The sequence below is a fragment of the Terrapene carolina genome, unplaced genomic scaffold, assembly GCF_002925995.2.
Source record: "Terrapene carolina triunguis isolate 2854851 unplaced genomic scaffold, T_m_triunguis-2.0 Scaffold51709, whole genome shotgun sequence".
Taxonomy (NCBI): Eukaryota; Metazoa; Chordata; order Testudines; family Emydidae; genus Terrapene; species Terrapene triunguis.
In genome coordinates, this window is record NW_020716060.1 from 10608 (window position 1) to 31305 (window position 20698).

At 54.6% G+C, this 20698-nt stretch overlaps 1 protein-coding gene and 2 non-coding genes across 3 annotated transcripts; 2 read left to right on the forward strand and 1 right to left on the reverse strand.

Annotated features, from left to right (window-relative positions):
- Positions 1–504: 504 nt before the first annotated feature.
- On the reverse strand, positions 505–15060 carry LOC112117324 (zinc finger protein 271-like). The gene is made up of 2 exons (XM_029914466.1): positions 14971–15060; positions 505–2217 (listed from the first exon to the last, which is right to left on the reverse strand). The coding sequence occupies exon 2, from the start codon at positions 2204–2206 to the stop codon at positions 701–703; it is 1506 nt and encodes a 501-aa protein (XP_029770326.1). The 5' UTR covers positions 2207–2217; positions 14971–15060; the 3' UTR covers positions 505–700.
- Positions 15061–17952: 2892 nt separating this feature from the next.
- TRNAT-AGU lies at positions 17953–18026 on the forward strand. Its single transcript has one exon. It is a non-coding gene; the product is annotated as a tRNA-Thr (tRNA).
- A 1345-nt stretch (positions 18027–19371) lies between these two features.
- Positions 19372–19445, forward strand: TRNAT-AGU. The gene has a single exon. It is a non-coding gene; the product is annotated as a tRNA-Thr (tRNA).
- The last annotated feature ends 1253 nt before the right edge of the window (positions 19446–20698 follow it).

Sequence of the window (20698 nt, forward strand, 5' to 3'; positions counted from 1 at the left end):
CCCGCCCATGCTCGTGGGCGACAAGGCCTGACCTTCGACCAAAGCGTTTCCCGCACTCAGAGCATGTGTTGGGTCTCTCACCTGTGGGGAGTCTCTGATGTGTGATAAGGCGAGAGCTCTCTGTAGGGTAGTGGCTCTCAACCTTTGCCGACAACTGTGCCCCTTTCCGGAGTCTGATTTGTCTTGCGTCCCCCAAAGTTTCACCTCACCTGCTTACGAAACCAGACCTACAAATACAAAAGTGTCCCGGCCACCCTAGTACTAAAAATGTGCTGATGTTCTCATTTTTACCATAGCATTATAAAATAAATCTATTGGAATAGAAATATTGTACTTGCATTTCAATGTATAGATTATAGAGCAGTATAAACAAGTCATTGTCCGTAGGAAATTTGAGTTTGTACTGATTTCGCTCGTGCTTTTTATGTAGCCTGTTGTAAAGCTAGGCAGTAACCGAGATGAGTTGATGTGCCCCCGGAAGACCTCTGCGTATCCTCAGGGGGACGTGTACTCCTGGTTGAGACCCACTGGTGTAGAGTATCTCTCCAGTGTGGATTCTCAGATGCCTAAGAAGGGCACAGCTCTGACTGAAGATTTTCCCACACTCGGAGCACGTATAGGGTCTCTCACCCGTGGGGATTCTCTGGTGTCTAAGGAAGGATGCGCCATGACTGAAGTTTTTCCCGCACTCAGAGCACATTCAGCGTGTCTCCCCCATGTGGATTCTCTGATGAGAGATAAGGTTTGAGCTCTGCCGGAAGCGTTTCCCACACTCGGAGCAGGCGTAGGGCGTCTCTCCGGTGTGAATCCTCCGGTGCGTGATGAGGCTGGATCTCTGCCGGAAGCGTTTCCCGCACTCGGCGCAGGCATAGGGCGTCTCCCCGGTGTGGATTCTCCGGTGGGTGGTCAGAGTGGAGCTGTGGCTGAAGCTTTTCCCACACTCGGAGCACGTGTAGGGCGTCTCGCCGGTGTGAATCCTCCAATGGGTGCGGAGGCCGGAGCTTCGCCGGAAGCTTTTCCCGCACTCGGAGCATTTGTAGGGCGTCTCTCCCGTGTGGATTCTCCAGTGCGTGGTCAAGGCAGAGCTGTGGCTGAAACGTTTCCCGCACTCAGAGCACGGGTAAGGGGTCTCCCCGGTGTGGATCCTCAGATGTCTAATAAGGGCAGAGCTGTGGCTAAAACGTTTCCCGCACTCGGAGCAGGCGTAGGGGGCCTCTTCCATGTGGATTCTCCAATGCGTGATGAGGGTCGAGCTCTGCCGGAAGCTTTTCCCGCACTCAGAGCACGTGTAAGGCATCTCCCCCGTGTGGACTCGCCGATGTCTAATAAAGGTGGATCTCTGGCTGAAGCATTTCCCGCACTCGGCGCAGGCATAGGGCGTCTCCCCGGTGTGGATCCTCCGATGGGTGTTCAGGTTTGAGCTCTGCCGGAAGCTTTTCCCGCACTCGGCGCAGGTGTAGGGCGTGTCTCCGGTGTGGATCCTCCGGTGTGCGATGAGGGTCGAGCTCAGACTGAAGCGTTTCCCGCACTCGGCGCAGCTGTAGGGCGTCTCTCCCGTGTGGATCCTCCGGTGCGTGACCAGGGCAGAGCACCGATTGAAGCTTTTCCCGCACTCGGCGCAGGCGTAGGGCGTCTCCCCGGTGTGGATGGTCTGATGTCGAATGAAGGTTGAGCTCTGGCTGAAGCGTTTCCCGCACTCGGCGCAGGTGTAGGGCGTCTCGCCGGTGTGGATCCTCCAATGCGTGATGAGGTTTGAGCTCTGCCGGAAGCTTTTCCCGCACTCGGCGCAGGTGTAGGGCGTCTCGCCGGTGTGGATTCTCTGGTGCGTGATCAGGTTTGAGCTCCGCCGGAAGCTTTTCCCGCACTCGGCGCAGGTGTAGGGCGTCTCGCCGGTGTGGATTCTCCGGTGGGTGACCAGGGATGAGCTCTGGCTAAAGCGTTTCCCGCACTCGGCGCATGCGAACGGGGTCTCTCCTGTGTGGATTCTCTGGTGTCTAATAAGGGAGGAGCTCTGGCTGAAGCTTTTCCCACACTCAGAGCATGTGTAGGGTCTCTCGCCCGTGAGGATGCTCACACGGTGTGAGCAGCTCCTGACGGTTTCCTCCGCCCTGCGCTGACTCTCACAGGCTTTGGCCAACCACAGCAAACGTCCTCCTGGATCACCATCATCCTGCTGGGGCTTCTCCTCCCCGTTCTCACTCGCCATCCCGGCGTCACCTGCTGGGACAGAGAAAGAATCCAGACACAGGTCATCCCCTGTGCCGGGGAGACAGAAAACCTCCGAGAGAGGGATGGGAAAAGGGGGAAAGGAACCAAAATAAGTGACGGAGGGAATCAAAGAAATCAGGAGCTGAAATCTCCCCCCCCCCAAAAAAACCCTTCCCCAAAGTAAATAAATGGGGGGGGATCAACTCTGAATCCACAACCCACCCCAGCATTCAGAGGAAGGGACATATTGGTTCCTTCACCAAGGAGGGTAACTGACAGCAAAAGGTTTTTTCCCCGGAAAGATGGATCACAGCCTGTTTGGCTCCAAAATGGGTGAGCTACAAATGGGTGTGCTACACTTTATCAGACATGAGGGTCCCTTGTTCATGAAGTCTTACGCTTTAGAAGGCAGGTTATGATTTTATTTTTATATGAAGCCATTTCGGTCCAGTACTTCTCCTTCCTGCAACTGAACCTCTACGCTCAATTCAATCCAGCTCCCCTCGCTTTTGCTACTAACTCATCGAAGTACTGTGGGTAGAGAGGAGCTGTGATCTGAGGTGAAATGGGTAAGCTGGAGCGAACTGTTTCTTTGCAAGACACAGATTGGTGAAGACGGTCAGTGTCCAGGGGACTAAGGGCTGGACACTCAGAAGTTCTCGCAACGAACTTTTTGCTGGCCAACTCTTGCTGGTGGCCGCTCAGACACATTTTCCTAAAATACTTAATTAACTTTAGGGAAAAAAACAAATAAATATACACATGTACAGGTCCAAATCATAGTAATTTATTTATGTAGGATCTTTATTGTTTTTTTAGACACCAGAGCTGAAGCCTGGTGGGAGAGGGGGCTGAAGCTCACTCGTGGAGTCCCATGTGGCTGAAGACGGGGGGGGGCACAATCTCAACAGGGCTGCCCAGAGGATTCAGGGGGCCTGGGGCAAAGCAATTTTGGGGGCCCCTTCCATTAAAAAAAGTTGCAATACCATAGAATACTATATTCTCGTGGGGGCCCCTGTGGGGCCCGGGGCCTGGGGCAAATTGCCCCACTTGCCCCCCCCCCTCTGGGCGGCCCTGAATCTCAAGGGGAGGACACGTGAGCGCCCCACGTGTCTCCTCTGCACAGCAACTCCCCGGCCCTGAGTCCAGCTGACGCACAATCCCCGCCCCACATTATCTGCGAGGGGGGCTCCATCCTTCTCCCCCTGCACACACACACCCCCGGCACATTCGGACGCTCTCCCTAGCAGCCGGGCCCAGGCAGGGAGTGGACAGAGTCGCTTCTCATGCCGGCTGAAGCTGGCTGCTCCGGATCGCTGCCCTAGAGCCTGGCTGGGGAGGCGGCGGTGGGCTGCTCCCCTCCCAGGCCCGGCTACCGGGCACAGGGGCCGAGCATGCCAGGGGGGAAAGGGTGTGAGGGGGGTTCCAGCTTTCTCGGCCCCTATCACCAGCAGTCAGGCCCCCACCTCCTCCCCAGCCAGGGTCCCTCCTTTCTCCCGCTGTGACAAAGTGGGAATATTCTGTAATCTAGTTAGGAAACCCAAAGTGTGCCTCAGTTTCCCTCATACACTGCATGGTTACTTAGTGGGTGGAAAGGGACTGTTTGGGCTAAGACACAGGGGTGAACAGTGCTTAGCTGTCTGGGGGCCTTAGGTCTCGTGTCAATCAAACTCTTGGGAATGCAGCGGCATTGTGGACACTTAGCAACCGACTTCCCTGCTGCTCAGAGGGGGGGGCAGAGCTGCATGTGCCCCCGCACGGGAGCCAAGGACTTGCGGGGGTATGAGATGAGGAGTCGGGGGGCTGCTCAGAGGGAAATCTGACCGAGGAGCTCCGAGGGAGTGACAGAGGGAGATAGCTGTGGACTCTGGTTCACTAGAATGGAATTTGCTGCAGCCTTTATTTCTCTGTGCTAATCCCGGTCGGCCTATGCTGTGCTCCGGTCAGCTAATAGACCAGAGGTGGGCAAACTACGGCCCGCGGGCCACATCCGGCCCACAGGACCCTTCTACCCATCCCCTGCGCTCCTGGCCCCTCCCCTGCTGTTCCCCCTCCCCTGCAGCCTCAGCTCGCCCCGTCGCCGGCTGTGAGCTCTTGCTGGACAGCGCAGCTGCCGAGCCGGCCTGACCCGGTGCTCTGTGCAGCCTGGCGCGTGGCTGCCTGACCCGGTGCTCTGTGCAGCCTGGCGCGTGGCTGGCTCCAGCCTGGCGGCGTGGCTGCCTGTCCTGGTGCTCCGGGCGGCGCGGCTGTAGTGCTGCCAGCCACCGGTGCTCCAGGCAGCGCGGTAAGGGGGCAGGGGAGTTCGGGGTGGTGGTCAGGGGGTGGGGGGCGTGGATAGGGGTCGGGGCAATCACAGTAAGGTGACCAGATGTCCCGATAAAATTGGGCCTGCCCCGATTTTGAGGCGTTTGTCCCGCGTCCCGTCCGAAGTATGATTGGGATGCCATTTGTCCCGCTATTTTGTTTCGGGCGTTTTTTTTTTGGTTTGTTTTTTTACACTCACCCGTCCGGGTCTTCGGCGGCATTTTGGCGGCAGATGCTTCTGTCTTTGGCGGCAAGTTTTATTACCCGCCCCCGAAATGCCGCTGAAGACCATCAGCGACTGAAGGACCCTCCGCCGAATTGCCGCCGAAGACCCGGACGGGTGACAGTAACAATTAAAAAGGCGCCCCCCTTGTGGCGGTCCCGATATTTTCCACTTAGCATCTAGTCACCCTAGGTCAGAGGGCGGGGAGCAGGGGGTCAGGGGTCCCAGGGGGGGCAGTCAGGAGGAAGGGGGGAGGTTGGATGGGGTGGCGGGGGGCAGTGAGGGGCAGGGGTTCCAGAGGCGGTCAGGGAGAAGGAGTGGTTGGATGGGGCAGAGGTTCTGGGGGTGGTCAGGGGACAGGGAGAAGGGGTGGTTGGATGGGGCAGGGGTCCCGGGGAGGCTGTCAGGAATGAGAGGAGGGGTTAGATGGGGTGGTGGGGGGCAGTCAGGGGAGGGGGAGTCCAGGGGCGGTCAGGGAACAGGGAGCGGGGGGGGGGATGGGGCCGGAGTCCCGGGGGGGCTGTCAGGGGGCGAGAGGCAGGGGGGGGTCGAATAGGGGGCGTTGTCCGGGCCACGCCTGGCTGTTTGGGGAGGCACCGCCTCCCCTAACCGGCCCTCCAGACAATTTTGGAAACCCAATTTGTCCCTCAGGCCAAAAAGTTTGCCCACCCCTGAAATAGACCCTCCTGTTTGACAGCACGGGCTGAGTGCCGCTGACGGTGCCTGCGGAGGCGCATTGGTCCCTAAGACTGTACAAGTCTGCCTCGGGGTCTGTCTCGGTGGGACTCCTTGAACAGCTCTCGCGGGGCGGGGCAGAGCAGGGGTGCTGACGGATCAGAGGCCCAGCCTAACGAGGTGGTGAAGCCGCGTGGCTGACCCTGGTGGAAGAGTGGGACCCACTAGGGGATCTGGCCCACTGGAAGGGATCCTCCCAGAGACTGCTCCAAATCTGTGGCCACGGCACCGGTGCTGGGGATCCGTGACACCCACCCTGCCCACTTCCCGGGAGCGGGGGGGCCTTCCTCCCCGCTCTCTGCTCTCCTGCTCTCCCTTCACGCCTGGCACCACAGATACTCTCCCGTCAAGAGAGGGTCTCATCTGACTGTCCCACGGTCTGCGCATAACATAGTTAGGGTTGCCCACTTTGTACTATTTAAAAATAGGACTCTCCAGCAGGAGTGCCAGAACCTTCCCCGATGCCCCACCTCTTCCCCCAGAAGCCCCGCCCCATCCCCTTGCCCCGCCCCTTGCCCCAAAGCCCCACCCCCATTCACTCCTCTTCCCCCCTCGCCCCGTCGCTTGCTGCTTTCCCCCTCCCTCCACCCTGCCCGGGTTGGGAGGGACTCGCCTGCGGAGCCAGGGTTGGGAACTGCAGCCGCCCGACGCAGGTTGGAGGCGGCCCCCGGCTGAGTAGAGGCTGGCCTGGGTGATGACCTGGTGCTTCCCCATCTCCCAGCCTGCAGTAACCAGACTTTTGGTCTCTGGTCAGTAGATTTGACCGAACACTGTCAAGTATCCTTTTCTACCGGACTTTCCAGTCGAAAACTGGGCTCATGGCCACCCTAAGTAGTACACCGATTTCCTAGACCAGTGCTTCTCAAACTGGGGGGGGTCAGGATCCCTCGGGGGGTCACGGAGTTATTACATGGGGGGTCGCGAGCTGTCAGCCTCCACCCCAAACCCCGCTTTGCCTCCAGCATTTATAATGGTGTTAAATATATTAAAAGATGTTTTGAATTGATAAGGGGGGGGTTGCACTCAGAGGCTTGCTATGTGACAGGAGTCACCGGTGCAAAACTTTGAGAACCACTGGCTTTATTTAGAATTGTACTAGCTGCAAATGTTCCTCTTAGAATGAGGACAAGGCCCAAAAGCTCAATTTATTAACTTCGTTTTTACATCCCCCCAAGAAAGAGAGATTCAATTTAAAAATCGTATCTTTCAAAATGGCCAACACCACCAAAAACACACAGGTCCAAACATGATACCAGGGACATAAAGCAAAAAGGGGAAACCTGGAAAATTACATAATCAAGTTATCACTACTTCGGATGTCACTATCCTTACCCCGCTCACTACCTCCTGCCCCCTGACAACCTCACTATCCACTGGGGAGCCGGGCCAAGAAGGTTTTTGAGGGATTCCCGTGCCTAATCCGCTCAGAGCAGCCAGGAGGCAACAGGGTGACGGGAGAGAGAGCCCACCCCTCATCCCCAGGGTGCACGGTTTTCATATTTATCACACATCTACTAGCCGGAGGCTGATACAGGAGATAAAAAACCCCAGAAGAGTCCAAGGACAGTCGGAATCCCAACACCCACTCCATTAAAAAAAAATATATATATATACAGGAGAACCCCAGAGTTACGAACTGACCGGTCAACCACACACCTCGTTTGGAACCGGAAGTACGCAATCAGGCAGAAGCAGAGACACAATATATATATATATATATATATATGCAAATACAGTACAGTGCTATGTTAAACGTAAACTGCTAAAAAAATAAAGGGAAAGTTTACAAAAAAAAGATCTGACGAGGTGAGGAAACTGTTTCTGTGCTTGTTTCATTTAAATTAAGATGGTTAAAAGCAGCATTTTTCTCTGGCATAGTAAAGTTTCAAAGCTGTGTTACGTCAGGGTTCAGTTGTAAACTTTTGAAAGAACAACCATGACGTTTTAGACATTTCAGACTTGCAAACCACCTCCGTTCCTGAGGCGTTCAAAACTCTGAGGTTCTACTGTATAACACATAAAAGAAAGAGGAAGTTGATAGAAAAGAATATGAGTCAGAGGCTGGAATTGTAGAACATTAATAAGGGAAGCAGAAGGATACTGAACCTGGGGTCAGCATACTGAAACACAACATGAAGAAGTTTTTTAAAAACAAGAAGAATCCTAACCATGAGATGGGTCCATTACTAGAGGGAAATGCTAAAATATCAATAATAATGCAGAAAAGGCAAAAAGCGTTCAATATATATTTCTGTTCTGTATTTGGGGAAAAACAAACAGACGATGCAGTCACATCATATGATGATGGAGACACTCTTTCCATTCCACTAGTAACTCAGGAGGAGGTGAAACAGCAGCTACCGTAGTTAGACATTTTAAAATCAGCAGATCCAGTTAACTTGTATGCAAGAGTTTTAAAAGAGCTGGCCGAGGTGCTCGCTGGACCAATAATGTCGATTTTCAGTAGGTCTTGGATACTGAGGAGTTCCAGAAGACTGGAGGAAAGCGAGTGCTGTGCCAATAGTGAAAGCCCGAGTGATTATAGGTCTGTCACTCTGACATAGATAACATGCAGGATAATGAAGTAGCTGATATTGGATTTGATTAATTAATACCAATCAACATAGATTTGGGGGAAATAGATCCTATCAGACTAATTGGATATCTTTTTTTGCTGAAATTAAACGTTTGGTCAATAAAGGTAATAGTGTTGATCTGTAGACTTCGGTAAGGTATTTGACTTAGTACACACGATACTTTGATTAAACTAGGACAGGGATCGGTAACCTTTCAGAAGTGCTGTGCCGAGTCTTCATTTATTCACTCTAATTTAAGGTTTCGCGTGCCAGTCATACATGTTCACGTTTTTAGAAGGTCTCTTTCTATAAGTCTATAATATATAACTAGACCATTGTTGTATGTAAAGTAAATAAGGACGGAAGAATCCTATGCACTGCTACAGACTAGGGACCGAGTGGCTGGGCACCAGTTCTGCAGAAAAGGACCTAGGGGTCACAGTGGACGAGAAGCTGGATATGAGTCAACAGTGTGCCCTTGTTGCCAAGAAGGCTAACGGCATTTTGGGCTGTATAAGTAGGGGCATTGCCAGCAGATCGAGGGACGTGATCGTTCCCCTTTATTCGACATTGGTGAGGCCTCATCTGGAGTACTGTGTCCAGTTTTGGGCCCCACACTACAAGAAGGATGTGGAAAAATTGGAAAGAGTCCAGCGGAGGGCAACAAAAATGATTAGGGGTCTGGAGTACATGACTTATGAGGAGAGGCTGAGGGAACTGGGATTGTTTAGTCTCCAGAAGAGAAGAATGAGGGGGGATTTGATAGCAGCCTTCAACTACCTGAAGGGGGGTTCCAAAGAGGATGGAGCTCGGCTGTTCTCAGTGGTGGCAGATGACAGAACAAGGAGCAATGGTCTCAAGTTGCAGTGGGGGAGGTCTAGGTTGGATATTAGGAAACACTTTTTCACTAGGAGGGTGGTGAAGCACTGGAATGCGTTACCTAGTGAGGTGGTGGAGTCTCCTTCCTTGGAGGTTTTTAAGGCCTGGCTTGACCAAGCCCTGGCTGGGATGATTTAGTTGGGAATTGGTCCTGCTTTGAGCAGGGGGTTGGACTAGATGACCTCCTGAGGTCCCTTCCAACCCTGATATTCTATGATTCTATGATTCTAAGAAGCTTCATTTAAAATTAAATTAAAATGCAAAGCCCCCCGGACCGGTGGCCAGGACCCAGGCAGTGTGAGTGCCACTGAAAATCAGCTCGTGTGCCGCCTTCAGCCCGCGTGCCATAGGTTGCCTACCCCTGAACTAGGACAATACACAATTAACACGGCACACAGTAAATGGATACAAAAATGGCTAACTGAGAGGTCTCAAAAAGTAATGGAGAACCATGGTCAAGCGGGTGTGTGTCTAGTGGGGTCCCCCAGGGATCGATTCTTGACCCTACGCTATTGATCATTTTTATCAGTCACCTGGCAGAGAACAGAAAATCCTCACTGATAAATTGCCAGACGACACAAAGGTCGGGGAAGCAGCAAATAATGAAGTGGGTCAGGAGAGTCAGGCTTCAGCTCTGGGAGTCTGGGAAGTTTTCCCAGCCCTGGATAGGTGAGTTATTTCCTCTTCCACAAATAGGGAACGTCCCAACCCCCAGGAGTCTGTTCCTAGAAACCATACCCCACGTTCAACTAGGTCTGGCAGATTTTTCACACCAGCGCTCTCCCTTTCTCCCCACTGTGTATTTCCTGCCCTCCTCCCACCTCTAGCAGCTCTCATTGTCCTGGGCATTTACTGGCTCTCTTCTTCCGTCTGGAACCTCCCCAACCCCGTCTCTTCCCCTGAGGCCCCTCCTCTGCCCCGCCTCTCCCCTCTGAGGCCCCTCCCCTTCCCCGCCTCTTCCCCCTGAGGCTCCTCCCCTGCCCGGCCTCTTCCCCCTGATGCCCCTCCCCTGCCCCGCCTCTTCCCCCTGAGGCTCCACCCCCTCATTCACTCCTCTTCTCTCCTTCCTTCCATCGCTCGCTGCTTTTCCCCTCCCACCTCCCCGCCCGGGTCAGGAGAAACTCGCCTGCAGAGCCGGGGCTGGGAGCTGCAGCTGCCCAACGCAGGTCGGAGGTGGCCCCGCCTCCCCTGCCCGCAGTAACCGGACTTTGGGTGTGTGGTCAGTAGATCTGACTGGACACTGTTAGGTCCCTTTTTGACCAGACTTTCCGGTCAAAAACCGGGCCCCTGGCCACCTAGATCTGGAGTGAAACAGGAATGCTCTTCTGCAGCTGTAAACGTTAAGAAAAGCAACTGGAGAAATTTCACACGGAGCTTTTTCCCATTTCCCTCCCTGATTCCCCCGTGGGCTTTTTCCCCTACAACCAGACCTTCAAGGTTCTGTCAGCCTGGGAAACATGCAGACCAACTCTACACGACACGGTTTTGTCGAGAAAAGCCAGGAGGTATCCCACAATGCCCATGGGGACCGCTGTGGTCACCAGTTTGAACTCCGTTGCCCTGCAGCCAGGGGCGCTGGAACAATTTGTACAGTGGGGGGCGCTGAGAGTGATTGAACCAAACTATAAACCCTGCATATAATGGAAGCCACTTCAAGTCAGCGGGTGCTGACTTCAGTCAGGTTAAGGAAGTGTTGTTTACTACTTCTCATAACACAAAAACTAGGGGTCACCAAATTAAATTAATAGGCAGCAGGTTTAAAACAAATAAAAGGAAGTTCTTCTTCACACAACGCCCAGTCAACCTGTGGAACTCCTTGCCAGAGGGTGTTGTGAAGGCCAAGATTATAACAGGGTTCAAAAAAGAACTAGATAAGTTCCTGGAGGACAGGTCCATCAATGGCTATTAGCCAGGCTGGGCGGGGATGGTGTCCCCAGCCTCTGATTGCCAGAAGCTGGGAATGGGCGACAGGGGATGGATCACTTGACGATTCCCCGTTCTGTTCATTCCCTCTGGGGCACCTGGCACTGGCCACTGGCAGAGGACAGGACACTGGGCTAGATGGACCCTTGGTCTGACTCAGTCTGGCCGTTCTTATGTGCGGCAGCACCCCCTGCACCCCTAGTTCCAGCACCTGTGCCTGCAGCCAGATACACAGGCATGTGCCCCTCCATCTTTAAAGGCCTGGGGAATCTTTGAAATTCCACCTCCTGTTTGCTCGGCGCGGGCGCAAGACGGGAGAGCAGAATGGGATCCATCGTGCTTTCAAACGGAGATGGCAGGAGCGCCGTTTACAAGGGCAGCGGGCGCCGTTGAAAAGTGGCACAAAATGTTGTCGGAAGCCCATCGAAATGACGGGGCGGAGAAAACCGCATCCCAGGATGGTGAGCCCGCCCTCGTGAGGCCCTGCGGTCCCTGCCCAGAACTCCCAGCGGCAGAGGGTGGCGATTTGCATGGCAGGATGGCTACCCATGGTGCCCTGCTCTCGCTGCCGATGCAAGAGCACCGACGGGGGACTCGCCCGGAGCGCTGCATGAACGCGCCAACGCGGTTGTATTGCAGCGGTGGGGTGATCGCCGACGTACCCTAAGTCGACAAATCTGTGTCGTGAAATCATGGCCTTAGGGACTTTATTACAGGCCAGCCCCAGCCCCTCCCACCAGGATTAAACCTCGGAGACCTGGTTTATCCCTCCAGTAACCGTCTCTGAAGCAAACGCTCCAGGAGAGCAGAATCAAATTCCCCCGGGCATTGTCCCAGAGGGCGGCTGTCACTCATGGGGGTGGCTAGCCCTCTAGTCCCACCTCTTCTGCCCGCATCCCCGCCTCTTCCTCCCCTGGCCCCGCCCACACTCCACCCAGGCCCCGCCCCCATTCCCACTTGGGCCCCCCCAACCCCCCACCACCCCTCCCCAAGTCCCTCCTCTCCCCCACCCCCCTTGCCCCGCAAGACCCCCACTGCCCGCAGGGACACGGTGAGCGGCCGGCGGCCAGGGAAGGGGGCCTCGTGGGGGAGGGCGGGGACGGAGAGGAGGGACTCAGCCAGGCAGTGGTGGGCATTGGAGCCTCGGGGAAGGGGCAGAGCAGGGACGGGAAGAGGCGGGGCCACCACGGCCCAGGGGTCGGCGGCGGCTGTGCCAGGGGACACTTAGCCGCCGTCTGGGGTGTCACCGGTTTACAAGCTTGTTTGATGCCCCAGCCTTTTCCCCGTCTCTCTTGGGAGCGCCCCCTCTAACGGGCGGAAGAGAGAATTAAAGGGACCCGGTACCTCTCGGTACCAGATCTACGCGCCATTCTTAGCTGAGTCCCCCCGGTGAAGAAGCTGGGACTGGGGTGAGAGGTGGAGGTTTGGATTCCCGGCCTTGGTGGGAGATAAATGTACATCCCATTTCCTAAAAGGGGAAGAGGGGAGAGAGTCAAGCTTGGGTCCAGAGCTGTCCTCCGATCTGAGTTCCTTTCTGGTGAAACTGATAGTCGACCTGCAGGGCCATCCTTAGGCATACGCAGAATACGCAGCTGCGTAGGGCACCACGACATTGGGGGCCCCATCCCCCAGCTGCCCCCCCGTGCTTTCCTAAGGGGGTGCGGGGCCCGGCACAACCCCCTTTGCCCCTGCCCCACCTCTTCCCACTGTGTCGCTCCGCTTCCCGCCGCCGGTGAGTGTGGGGGGGAGGCGGACCCCCTTCCCTCAAGCCTCCTCCCCTGAGCGACATGGCTGGGGCAGGGGGAGCACAGCGGTCTGGGGCCGGGTCGTTCCGCTTCCTGCTCCCGGCCCCCGACTAATCCCCCGGGCCCGCAGGCCTTGAGTGCAACCCAGACCCTCCGCGCGGGGGGGAGCAGGTGCTCGGGCTGCGTAGGGCACCATCATTGGTAAGGACGGCCCTGTCGACCTGTCCCAGCGATGCCAAAATAACTTCCTGTTTTAGGGGGCCCCTGTGAGGGATTTTATACCAGTGGCCAACAAGCGGTAAAGAGAGAAAATGCGAGTGAATTTCGTAGCGGGATTTGATAAGCGGAGAGAAAAGGGGCGATGAGTGCTAGACTTTTATAGCAATGGTCAAGAATTTGAGAAAAGGCCCAAATCTGTGGAGATTTTAGACTCATATTTGATCATTAGAAAGACGAGGAAATCTCAGGGAATGTTAACTGGAATCATAGAATCGTAGGACTGGAAGGGATCTTGAGAGGTCGTCTAGTCCAGTCCCCTGCAATCAAGGCAGGACGAACTATTATCTAGACCGTCCCTGGCAGGGGTTTGTCCAACCTGCTCTTGACGGAGATTCCACAACCTCCCCAAGTAATTTATTCCAGGGCTTAACCAGCCTGACAGTTAGGAAGTTTTTCCTAATGTCCAACCTAAACCGCCCTGGCTGCAATTTAAGCCCATTGCTTCTTGTCCGATCCTCAGAGGTTAAGAATAGGGAGACCAGACGTCCCGATAATATCGGGACCATCCCGATATTTCGGGGTTTGTCCTGTGTCCCGACCGATCTTTGGTCAGGATGCAATTTGTCCCGATATCCGCCGGCAGCGCTGGGTTTTTTTGCTCCGCCGGCGGGACTGTCTCGGCTTTTTTTTTTTTTTTTTTGCTCCCCCACCCGCCCCCATGTGTCCCGATATTTTGTTTACCTCATCTGGTCACCCTAGTTAAGAAGAACAACATGAGTAACATGATTGGGGCGGGGGGGGAAGCAGGGCAAAATGTTAGGGTATTTTATATCAATCTTTGAGAACTGGGGAGAAAATAGGTCGAAAAACGAAATATTTGATCATATGAGAGAGAGAAAAAGCCAAGATCTGAAGAGATGAGAAGATCCGAACAACCTACAAATGGTCAGTCATGGACACTCCACCACAGCCGGTGGTAAATTGTTCCAATGATTCACCAGTGTCTCTCACCATTACAGATTTATCTAGGGTGCCCAGATGTCCCGATTTTATAGGGACAGTCCCGATTTTTGCGTCGTTTTCTTATATAGGCTCCTATTACCCCCCACCCCGCGTCCTGATTTTTCACACTTGCTGTCTGGTCACCCTAGATTTACCTCTTCTTTCGAGGTTTTGTGACACTGTTAAATAACTGAGACAGGTGGGAAGGTTAGAAGGGATGGGATAGGAAAGTGAAATAGACCTGCGGACAGGAACAGTTCCCCACCACCACTGCCAGACAGCGCAAGGAGCTTTTGGGATGCTGCTTTAAGAGGGCAAGTGATGGGTTATGGGGCAGGTAGTGGGGTGGGGACAGCGGCTGGGGTGGGCAGGTGACTGGTAGCTGGCGGGGAGCAATGTTAGGCCGTTGGGGACACAGCACCTGGGGCTGGGTAACCTCGAACTGAGCAGCCCCCTCCTTACCCCTTCCATGCCTTCTTGCTGGCAGAGAGCGGCCGCCCCAGCCCACCCCAGAAGCAGCCGAGTCTCCAGGATTCTCCAAGCTGCACCCGCTGACCCCCTTCCCATTTGGGGAATGACTCGGGGGCAACCATGTCCCATCGAAACAAGGACAATTTGCGGCAGGTCAAACGGGTGGGGAAATATCCCACATCGGAGGAGATTTTAAAGGGACACTGAAGAATTAAGAGAGAAAATGGGGCAAGATCAGAGGAGGAGGCTAGAGACAGAGGCAAATAATTTGAGAGAAAAGCGGGGGTGGGAGGGGGGCTCTGCAGGGGTTTTATATTCACCGGTGATCATCAGGGAGAATTTTAGCCGCATTTGAGGGACAAGTGGCAAAACCAGCGAGGATTTCATTAGCCCCCTGACCTGGCTGCCCCTGGAGGCACCCAGTCCAATCCACCGCCTTTCACACTGTCTTTCCCCTTCCCTCCCTCTCGGCCTTGTTTGCCACCCCTGCCCTGGCCTGGCCTGGCCTGGCCCACCTCCCCCTCCACACACACACAGGGGAAATCCCTGAATCTCCCCAGGTTTGCTCCTGGTCAAAGCACCGACCAGCCCAGTCTCCTGAACAAGGGGGGAAATTCCCAGGGGCTGCCAGATCCGAGGCTCCCTTTCCTCCCCATCCCCAGCATCCCCTCTCCCCCTCAATTACCTGCTGTCTCCAGCTCAGGGGGTGGTGTCCGCAGAGCCCAGGGCTGCCCTAGGGGGGCAGATTCCAGCCGGAGAAGGTCTCCCCCCTTTAATGAAGGGTTCTCCCCCTGCGCAGACCCCACCGGGGAGGCAGCAGCTGCTGCATCTTGCGGCTTGTTCTTTGTTCTCCCAGTTTCCTTCCTGCCAGCACCCCTTTGCTCCGAGCTATTCCAGCCCCTTCCTGTCTGCTTCCAGCCCAACCCAGGCTGCAGCCTGTCACACACTCCCTGGGCCAGGGGATTTTCTCAGGAGGGAACCGCTAGCCCTCCTCTCCGCTGTTCCTCCTCCTCCAGAGTCACTGTGTTTACACACACAGAGGTTCTGGCTCCTGTTGGCCCCGATCCAGCCCCGGGAGAGTGAACGCGTCCCCCCCCCGGGAACAGGAAAGCGACTCTTGTCTACACTACAAAATTAGGTCGACTTAATTCAGATCCGCTTCCAGACCCCGCAGTAGTTCAGTCCGCTGTTGGGGTCCAGGCGCGACCCTCCTTCTGCCGGTGATGGGCGTCCTCACCAGCGGCATTTGCACCCACCGAAGTGGGGCGCTGACACACCCCTGAACGAGAAAAGTTTTGTCGTTCAGTTTCCAGTGTAGACGAAGCCTCAGGCCCTTTATCTTCCCCGGGGCCAGGGGGCGGCAGGTGAGTAGTGAGGGAGAGCATCAAGAAAGGAAAGGTTTGGTTTGAACTTCATGTTTTTCATTAGGTTCAAATTGATGGTGATGATGCAGGGACGTGCCTGTCTCTGCCCGTTCATGCCCCTGTCTGAGGCTTTGTCTACACTGGCAAGTGAAAGACAAAACTGTTGTCGTTCAGAGCTGTGAAAAAAACCACACACACGCACCCCGAAAGACAGATGTTTTATCGAGGAAAAGCGTCGGTGTGAACAGCTCCGGCCGACAACGCTAACGCCGCTCGTTAGGGGTGGGAGATTTTTTCCTGCCTACAAACTCGCCTTTTAGTATCCCGGCTGTAGAGCGGCACCGGTGTGTCGCTAAAAGCTGCGTAGTGTAGACAAAGCCTAATCCATGAAATGGAGAAAAATATTTGTTTTCCTCTGCTGGGAAATGAGCTCACTGGAAAAAAACGAAGAAACAGGAATTTTCAGTGTTGTGTGTGTCATGCGTCATGAAATTCCCCACTCCTCCCTGGTAGTCTAGGGCCGTGGTTTTCAACCAGGGGCACACGTACCCCTGGGGTACCCAGAGGTCTTCCAGAGGGTAACATCAATTCATCTAGACATTTGCCAAGTTTAACAACAGGCTACATAAAAAGCGCGAGCGAAATCAGTACAAACTAAAATTTCATACAGATCATGACTTGTTTATACCGCTCTATAGGCTATACCCTGAAATGGAAGATAGGTCCATCAATGGCTACTAGCCGGGATGGGAAGGAATGGTGTCCCTAGCCTTTGTTTGCCAGAAGCTGGGATTGGGTGACAGGGGATGGACACTTGATGATTCCCTTTGGGGCACCTGGCATTGGCCACTGTCGGAAGACAGGATATTGGGCTAGATGGACCTTTGGTCTGACCCAGTATGTTCTTACGTTATGTTCTTAAGCACAATAGTTATATTCCAATTGATTTATTTTATAATGATTTGGTAAAAATGAGACCGTCAGCCATCTTTCAGTCATAACGTGCTGGGGCACTTTTGTGTATCGATGTCTGATTTTGTAAACAAGTCGTTTTTAAGTGGGGTGAAACTTGGGGTAGGCAAGACAATTCCGACACCGGAAAGAGGTACAGTCATCTGGAGAGGTTGAGAACCAATGATCTAGCGGTTGGGATTTGCTGCTCTGTTTCTCTAGTCTGTGCTTGATTCCTGGGAAACGAAGGCTTTTCCCTACCCAGGCTGGATTTTCCTGAAATTAAAGGAACTGGAATCTCACAAGAACTCCCCACGCAGAAATTTCTTCCCTGCCTGCTCGCGGCTACGTGTGTCACAGGGCAACTCTGCCCCTTGGAGCGGGAACATATCTGGCTTCAAGACTAAGCTTGATAAGTGTATGGAGGGGATGGTATGATGGGATAGCCTCATTTTGGCAATTAACTGGTGTTTGACTATTAGCGGTAAATATGCCCAATGGCCTGTGATGGGATGTTAGATGGGCTGGGATCTGAGTTACTACAGAGAATTCTTTCCTGGGTGTCTGGCTGGTGAGTCTTGCCCACATGCTCAGGGTTTAGCTGATCGCCATATTTGGGGTCGGGAAGGAATTTTCCTCCAGGGCAGATTGGCAGGGTTTTTTTCGCCTTCCTCTGCAGCGTGGGGCACGGGTCACTTGCTGGAGGATTCTCTGCACCTTGAAGTCTTTATAGCACGATTTGAGGACTTCAGTGGCTCAGACCCAGGTTTGATACAGGAGTGGGTGGGTGAGATTCTGGGGCCTGCGTTGTGCAGGAGGTCGGACTAGATGATCATAATGGTCCCTTCTGACCTTAAAGACTATGAGTCTATAACAGAGCCAGTGCACCCGTCACCCATCAGCTCACTGCAATTGCCCTTAAAAGAGGGCGCCCGGGCCCTAGAGGTGAGAAATCCCCGAGGGATGACAGGCAGGAGCAGGTCAGAGCTCCCCTAGTAAGGCCATGTCTACACATACAAGCTTCCAGCGGCGCCGCGAGCGGCAGAGCCGTGGGGACGGGAGAGCATCTCCTGCTAACACGGGGCTGTGCACCCGAGCGGTTATGCCGGCAAAACTTACGTTGCTCGGGGGGGGTTCACACCCCTGAGTGACAAAAATGTTGCCAACACCAGTGCTTTGTCACCATGGCGTAAGAAAGGAGAGCTCTGGGGAGAAAGAGGAGAGGAGAGAGAGAGCCAGGCAGCTCCATGTCTGCCGGTCTTGCGGGAACTGGATTAAATCTCTGCTTTGGACTTGGCCGGTATTATCTGGGACCATCAAGTACAGCAGCATGAGGGGACTTGAAGGAGGGAGGCACCATGGCTAAGCTGGCTAAAGCGCCTGTCTAGTAAACAGGAGATCCTGGGTTCAACTCCCAGTGGTGCCTGGCTTTGTCTCCTCTGCTCACATTTTCCTTTTTCCTTCCAGGAAAAAAGCCCTCCCTAGGCCGGGCTGGCAAAGGCTTGTAAAAGAAGAGACCTCTTTGTGGAGCAGCGGCTCCTGGCTGGATTCTTTCTTGGAAAGAATCCAGCCAGGAGCCGATGAAAAGGCTGCCGTGATGGGCATTGGCAAGAAGGTGGCTTTAACTGCAACAGGACGAGAGCCCATGACACGGGCCCTTGCAATTCGCTGGGGATGTCATCGTGCAGAGATCCAGAGAGCGCCACCTCCGCAGGGCTGGCAGGAAATGGAGCGTTACTCCCAGTTCACCTCACTTTCGATTGTCGTTGGGGTCAGGGAAGAAGTGGAACAGGTTGAGAAAAGCCTCCGAGGGCGGCGCCGTGGCTAAACTGGTACCTGCTGGGTAAAAACAAGATTCTGGATCCGGCTCCCAGTGGTGCCTCACCAAACATGTCTCCTCTTCCAACCTTGTTGTCTGTCTTTGGAGGAAATGGACAAACCCGCCTTTGTCTAGCCGTACAAACGCTTGCAAAAGACACAGGGATTTCGGGGGACACGTGTCGGAAGGAGGCACCCGACAAGCGTGGAGACAACCAACGGCTGCCGTAACTCCACTTGCAGCCGCGGAAGGCACCAGGCAGAGAACTAAGCACTATGTGGCCATGGCTGGGGACAGAAGAGTGTCTGCCAAAGCCCTTTTCCGCTAGCAGGGGCCTCTGTGCACGGAGCTCCTGAGAGCTGGACGTCTCCAGGGAGTGGAGAACTGTGTCGGCAGCTCTTTGCGTTTCTAGATGAACATCTGCAGGGGTTGTTGCGAGGCCTCTAGCGAGTGGCCTTTCGGGAGAGCTGGCTGACAAGCCTTCCCCGTAACCAGGAGATGCCGGCGTGGCCGGCCAGTTGTTCCTCGCTGAGCCCAGCTTGTCTGCGCGGCTCCGTTTTTTGTCTCTCTTCCTCGTAAACCGAAAAGACCTTCCGGGCAATGCTTTAAGCATTTGGGCCAGACACTGAGAGCCCTCCCTGCGGCTAAGTGTTGGAAGGCGGAAAACAGTGAGTCTGGGGCTGATGAAAAGCTCGCTATGACTCAGAGTCGAGCCCAGGTTGCTACGAGCACAACCCACAGAATACAACCCACCACACCCTCACAGCTGCTGTGGGGAGGGGAGCACCTTGGGAAGTCTCTGCGTGCTCTATTGTGGCTTTGTGTGCATAGGGAGCCAGACAGCTCCATGTCTGCCCGGCCTGCCGGAAATGGAGTAAGTCTCTGCTTTGGAATTGGCTGGTATCCTCTTGGCCCATCAAGTGCAGCCGTTCTGAAGTATTTTCCATGTGGGGGCACCATGGCTAAGCTGGCTAAAGCACCTGTCTAGTAAACAGGAGATCCTGGGTTCAACTCCCAGTGGTGCCTGGCTCTGTGTCTTTCATCTCCTCTACTCATGTTTTCCTTTCTCCTTCCAGGAAACCGAAGAACCCTCTCTAGGCCAGGCTGGCAATCATAGGCTCCGGCTCCAGGGCTGGAGCACCCACGGGGAAAAATTGGTGGGTGTGGCAGCTCCCCTCGCTCCCAGCGCTTGTGCCACAAAACAGCTGTTTTGCGAGGCTGGAAGGGAGGAGGGAGGGAGGGGAACACGGTGCACTCAGGGAAGAGGCGGGGCCAGGGCGGGGCTTTGGGGAAGGGATCCAATAGGAGCAGGGAGGGGGTGGAGACTTTGGGGAAGGGGTAAGGCCCAATTAGGGTCCTGACGCGTGCCTCCATCTTCCTTTATCTCCGCATGGACAAAGCAGGCGGCTGCCAAACAACACTGTAAGGGAGCATTGGGCAACTTTAAACGAGCACGTTCTCTAATTCAGAGGTTCTCAAACTGTGGTCCACAGACCACCGCTGGTCCGCGAGCGCCATTCAGGTGATCCGCGGATAGTTCCCTCTAAGGAGCACTCCTGGGCGGCCGCACATGAGAGAATGAAGGGCCACCCACCTAATTAGTGGAGCCGCGCGGGCGTGGCTCCTCTAATTAGGTGCCTGGACCCTGGAGAAGATGCACATGTAAGATGAGGTGGTGGGGTTGGGGGGAACAGGGGATAGGTGGGAGGGGCAGTGGGGTGAGAAGAGGGGATGGGGGGAATTTGGGACGTGCAGGGCTACGGCGGCCAGGGAAAGAGGCTCAGGGCCGCGGCTGCTGGGGAGAGACCCCCCCCTTTCCAGCCAGAGCTCAGGGGCTGCTGCGGTGGGGGACAGAGGAAGAGACCCCCCCTTCTTCCCAGTCCCAGCTTGGGGGCTGCCGCGGGGGGGAGAGAGGGAGAGACCCCCCCTTCTTCCCAGTCCCAGCTTGGGGGCTGCCGCGGGGGGGAGAGAGGGCACATCCATCGCATTAGAAAGGTTAAGACTACTGATATGAAAATATGAGTTGTGTGCTTTTATGTGTAGAACAAAACAAGTTTATTATTATTTAGGGTTTTTTTATATAGCGCTTTTATCCAAAGCGCTCTACAATAGTTCGCTAACAGTACAAACCACATTTGGAAAGATCATTAAGGGGTCCGCCAAGACCCTCAGCAATTTTCAAACAAAAAGTTTGAGAGCCACTGCTCTAATTGATCAGCAACGTAACAACAACACAACGTTAACGGGGACAACTTTAAGTGAGGCGTTACTGTCTATTG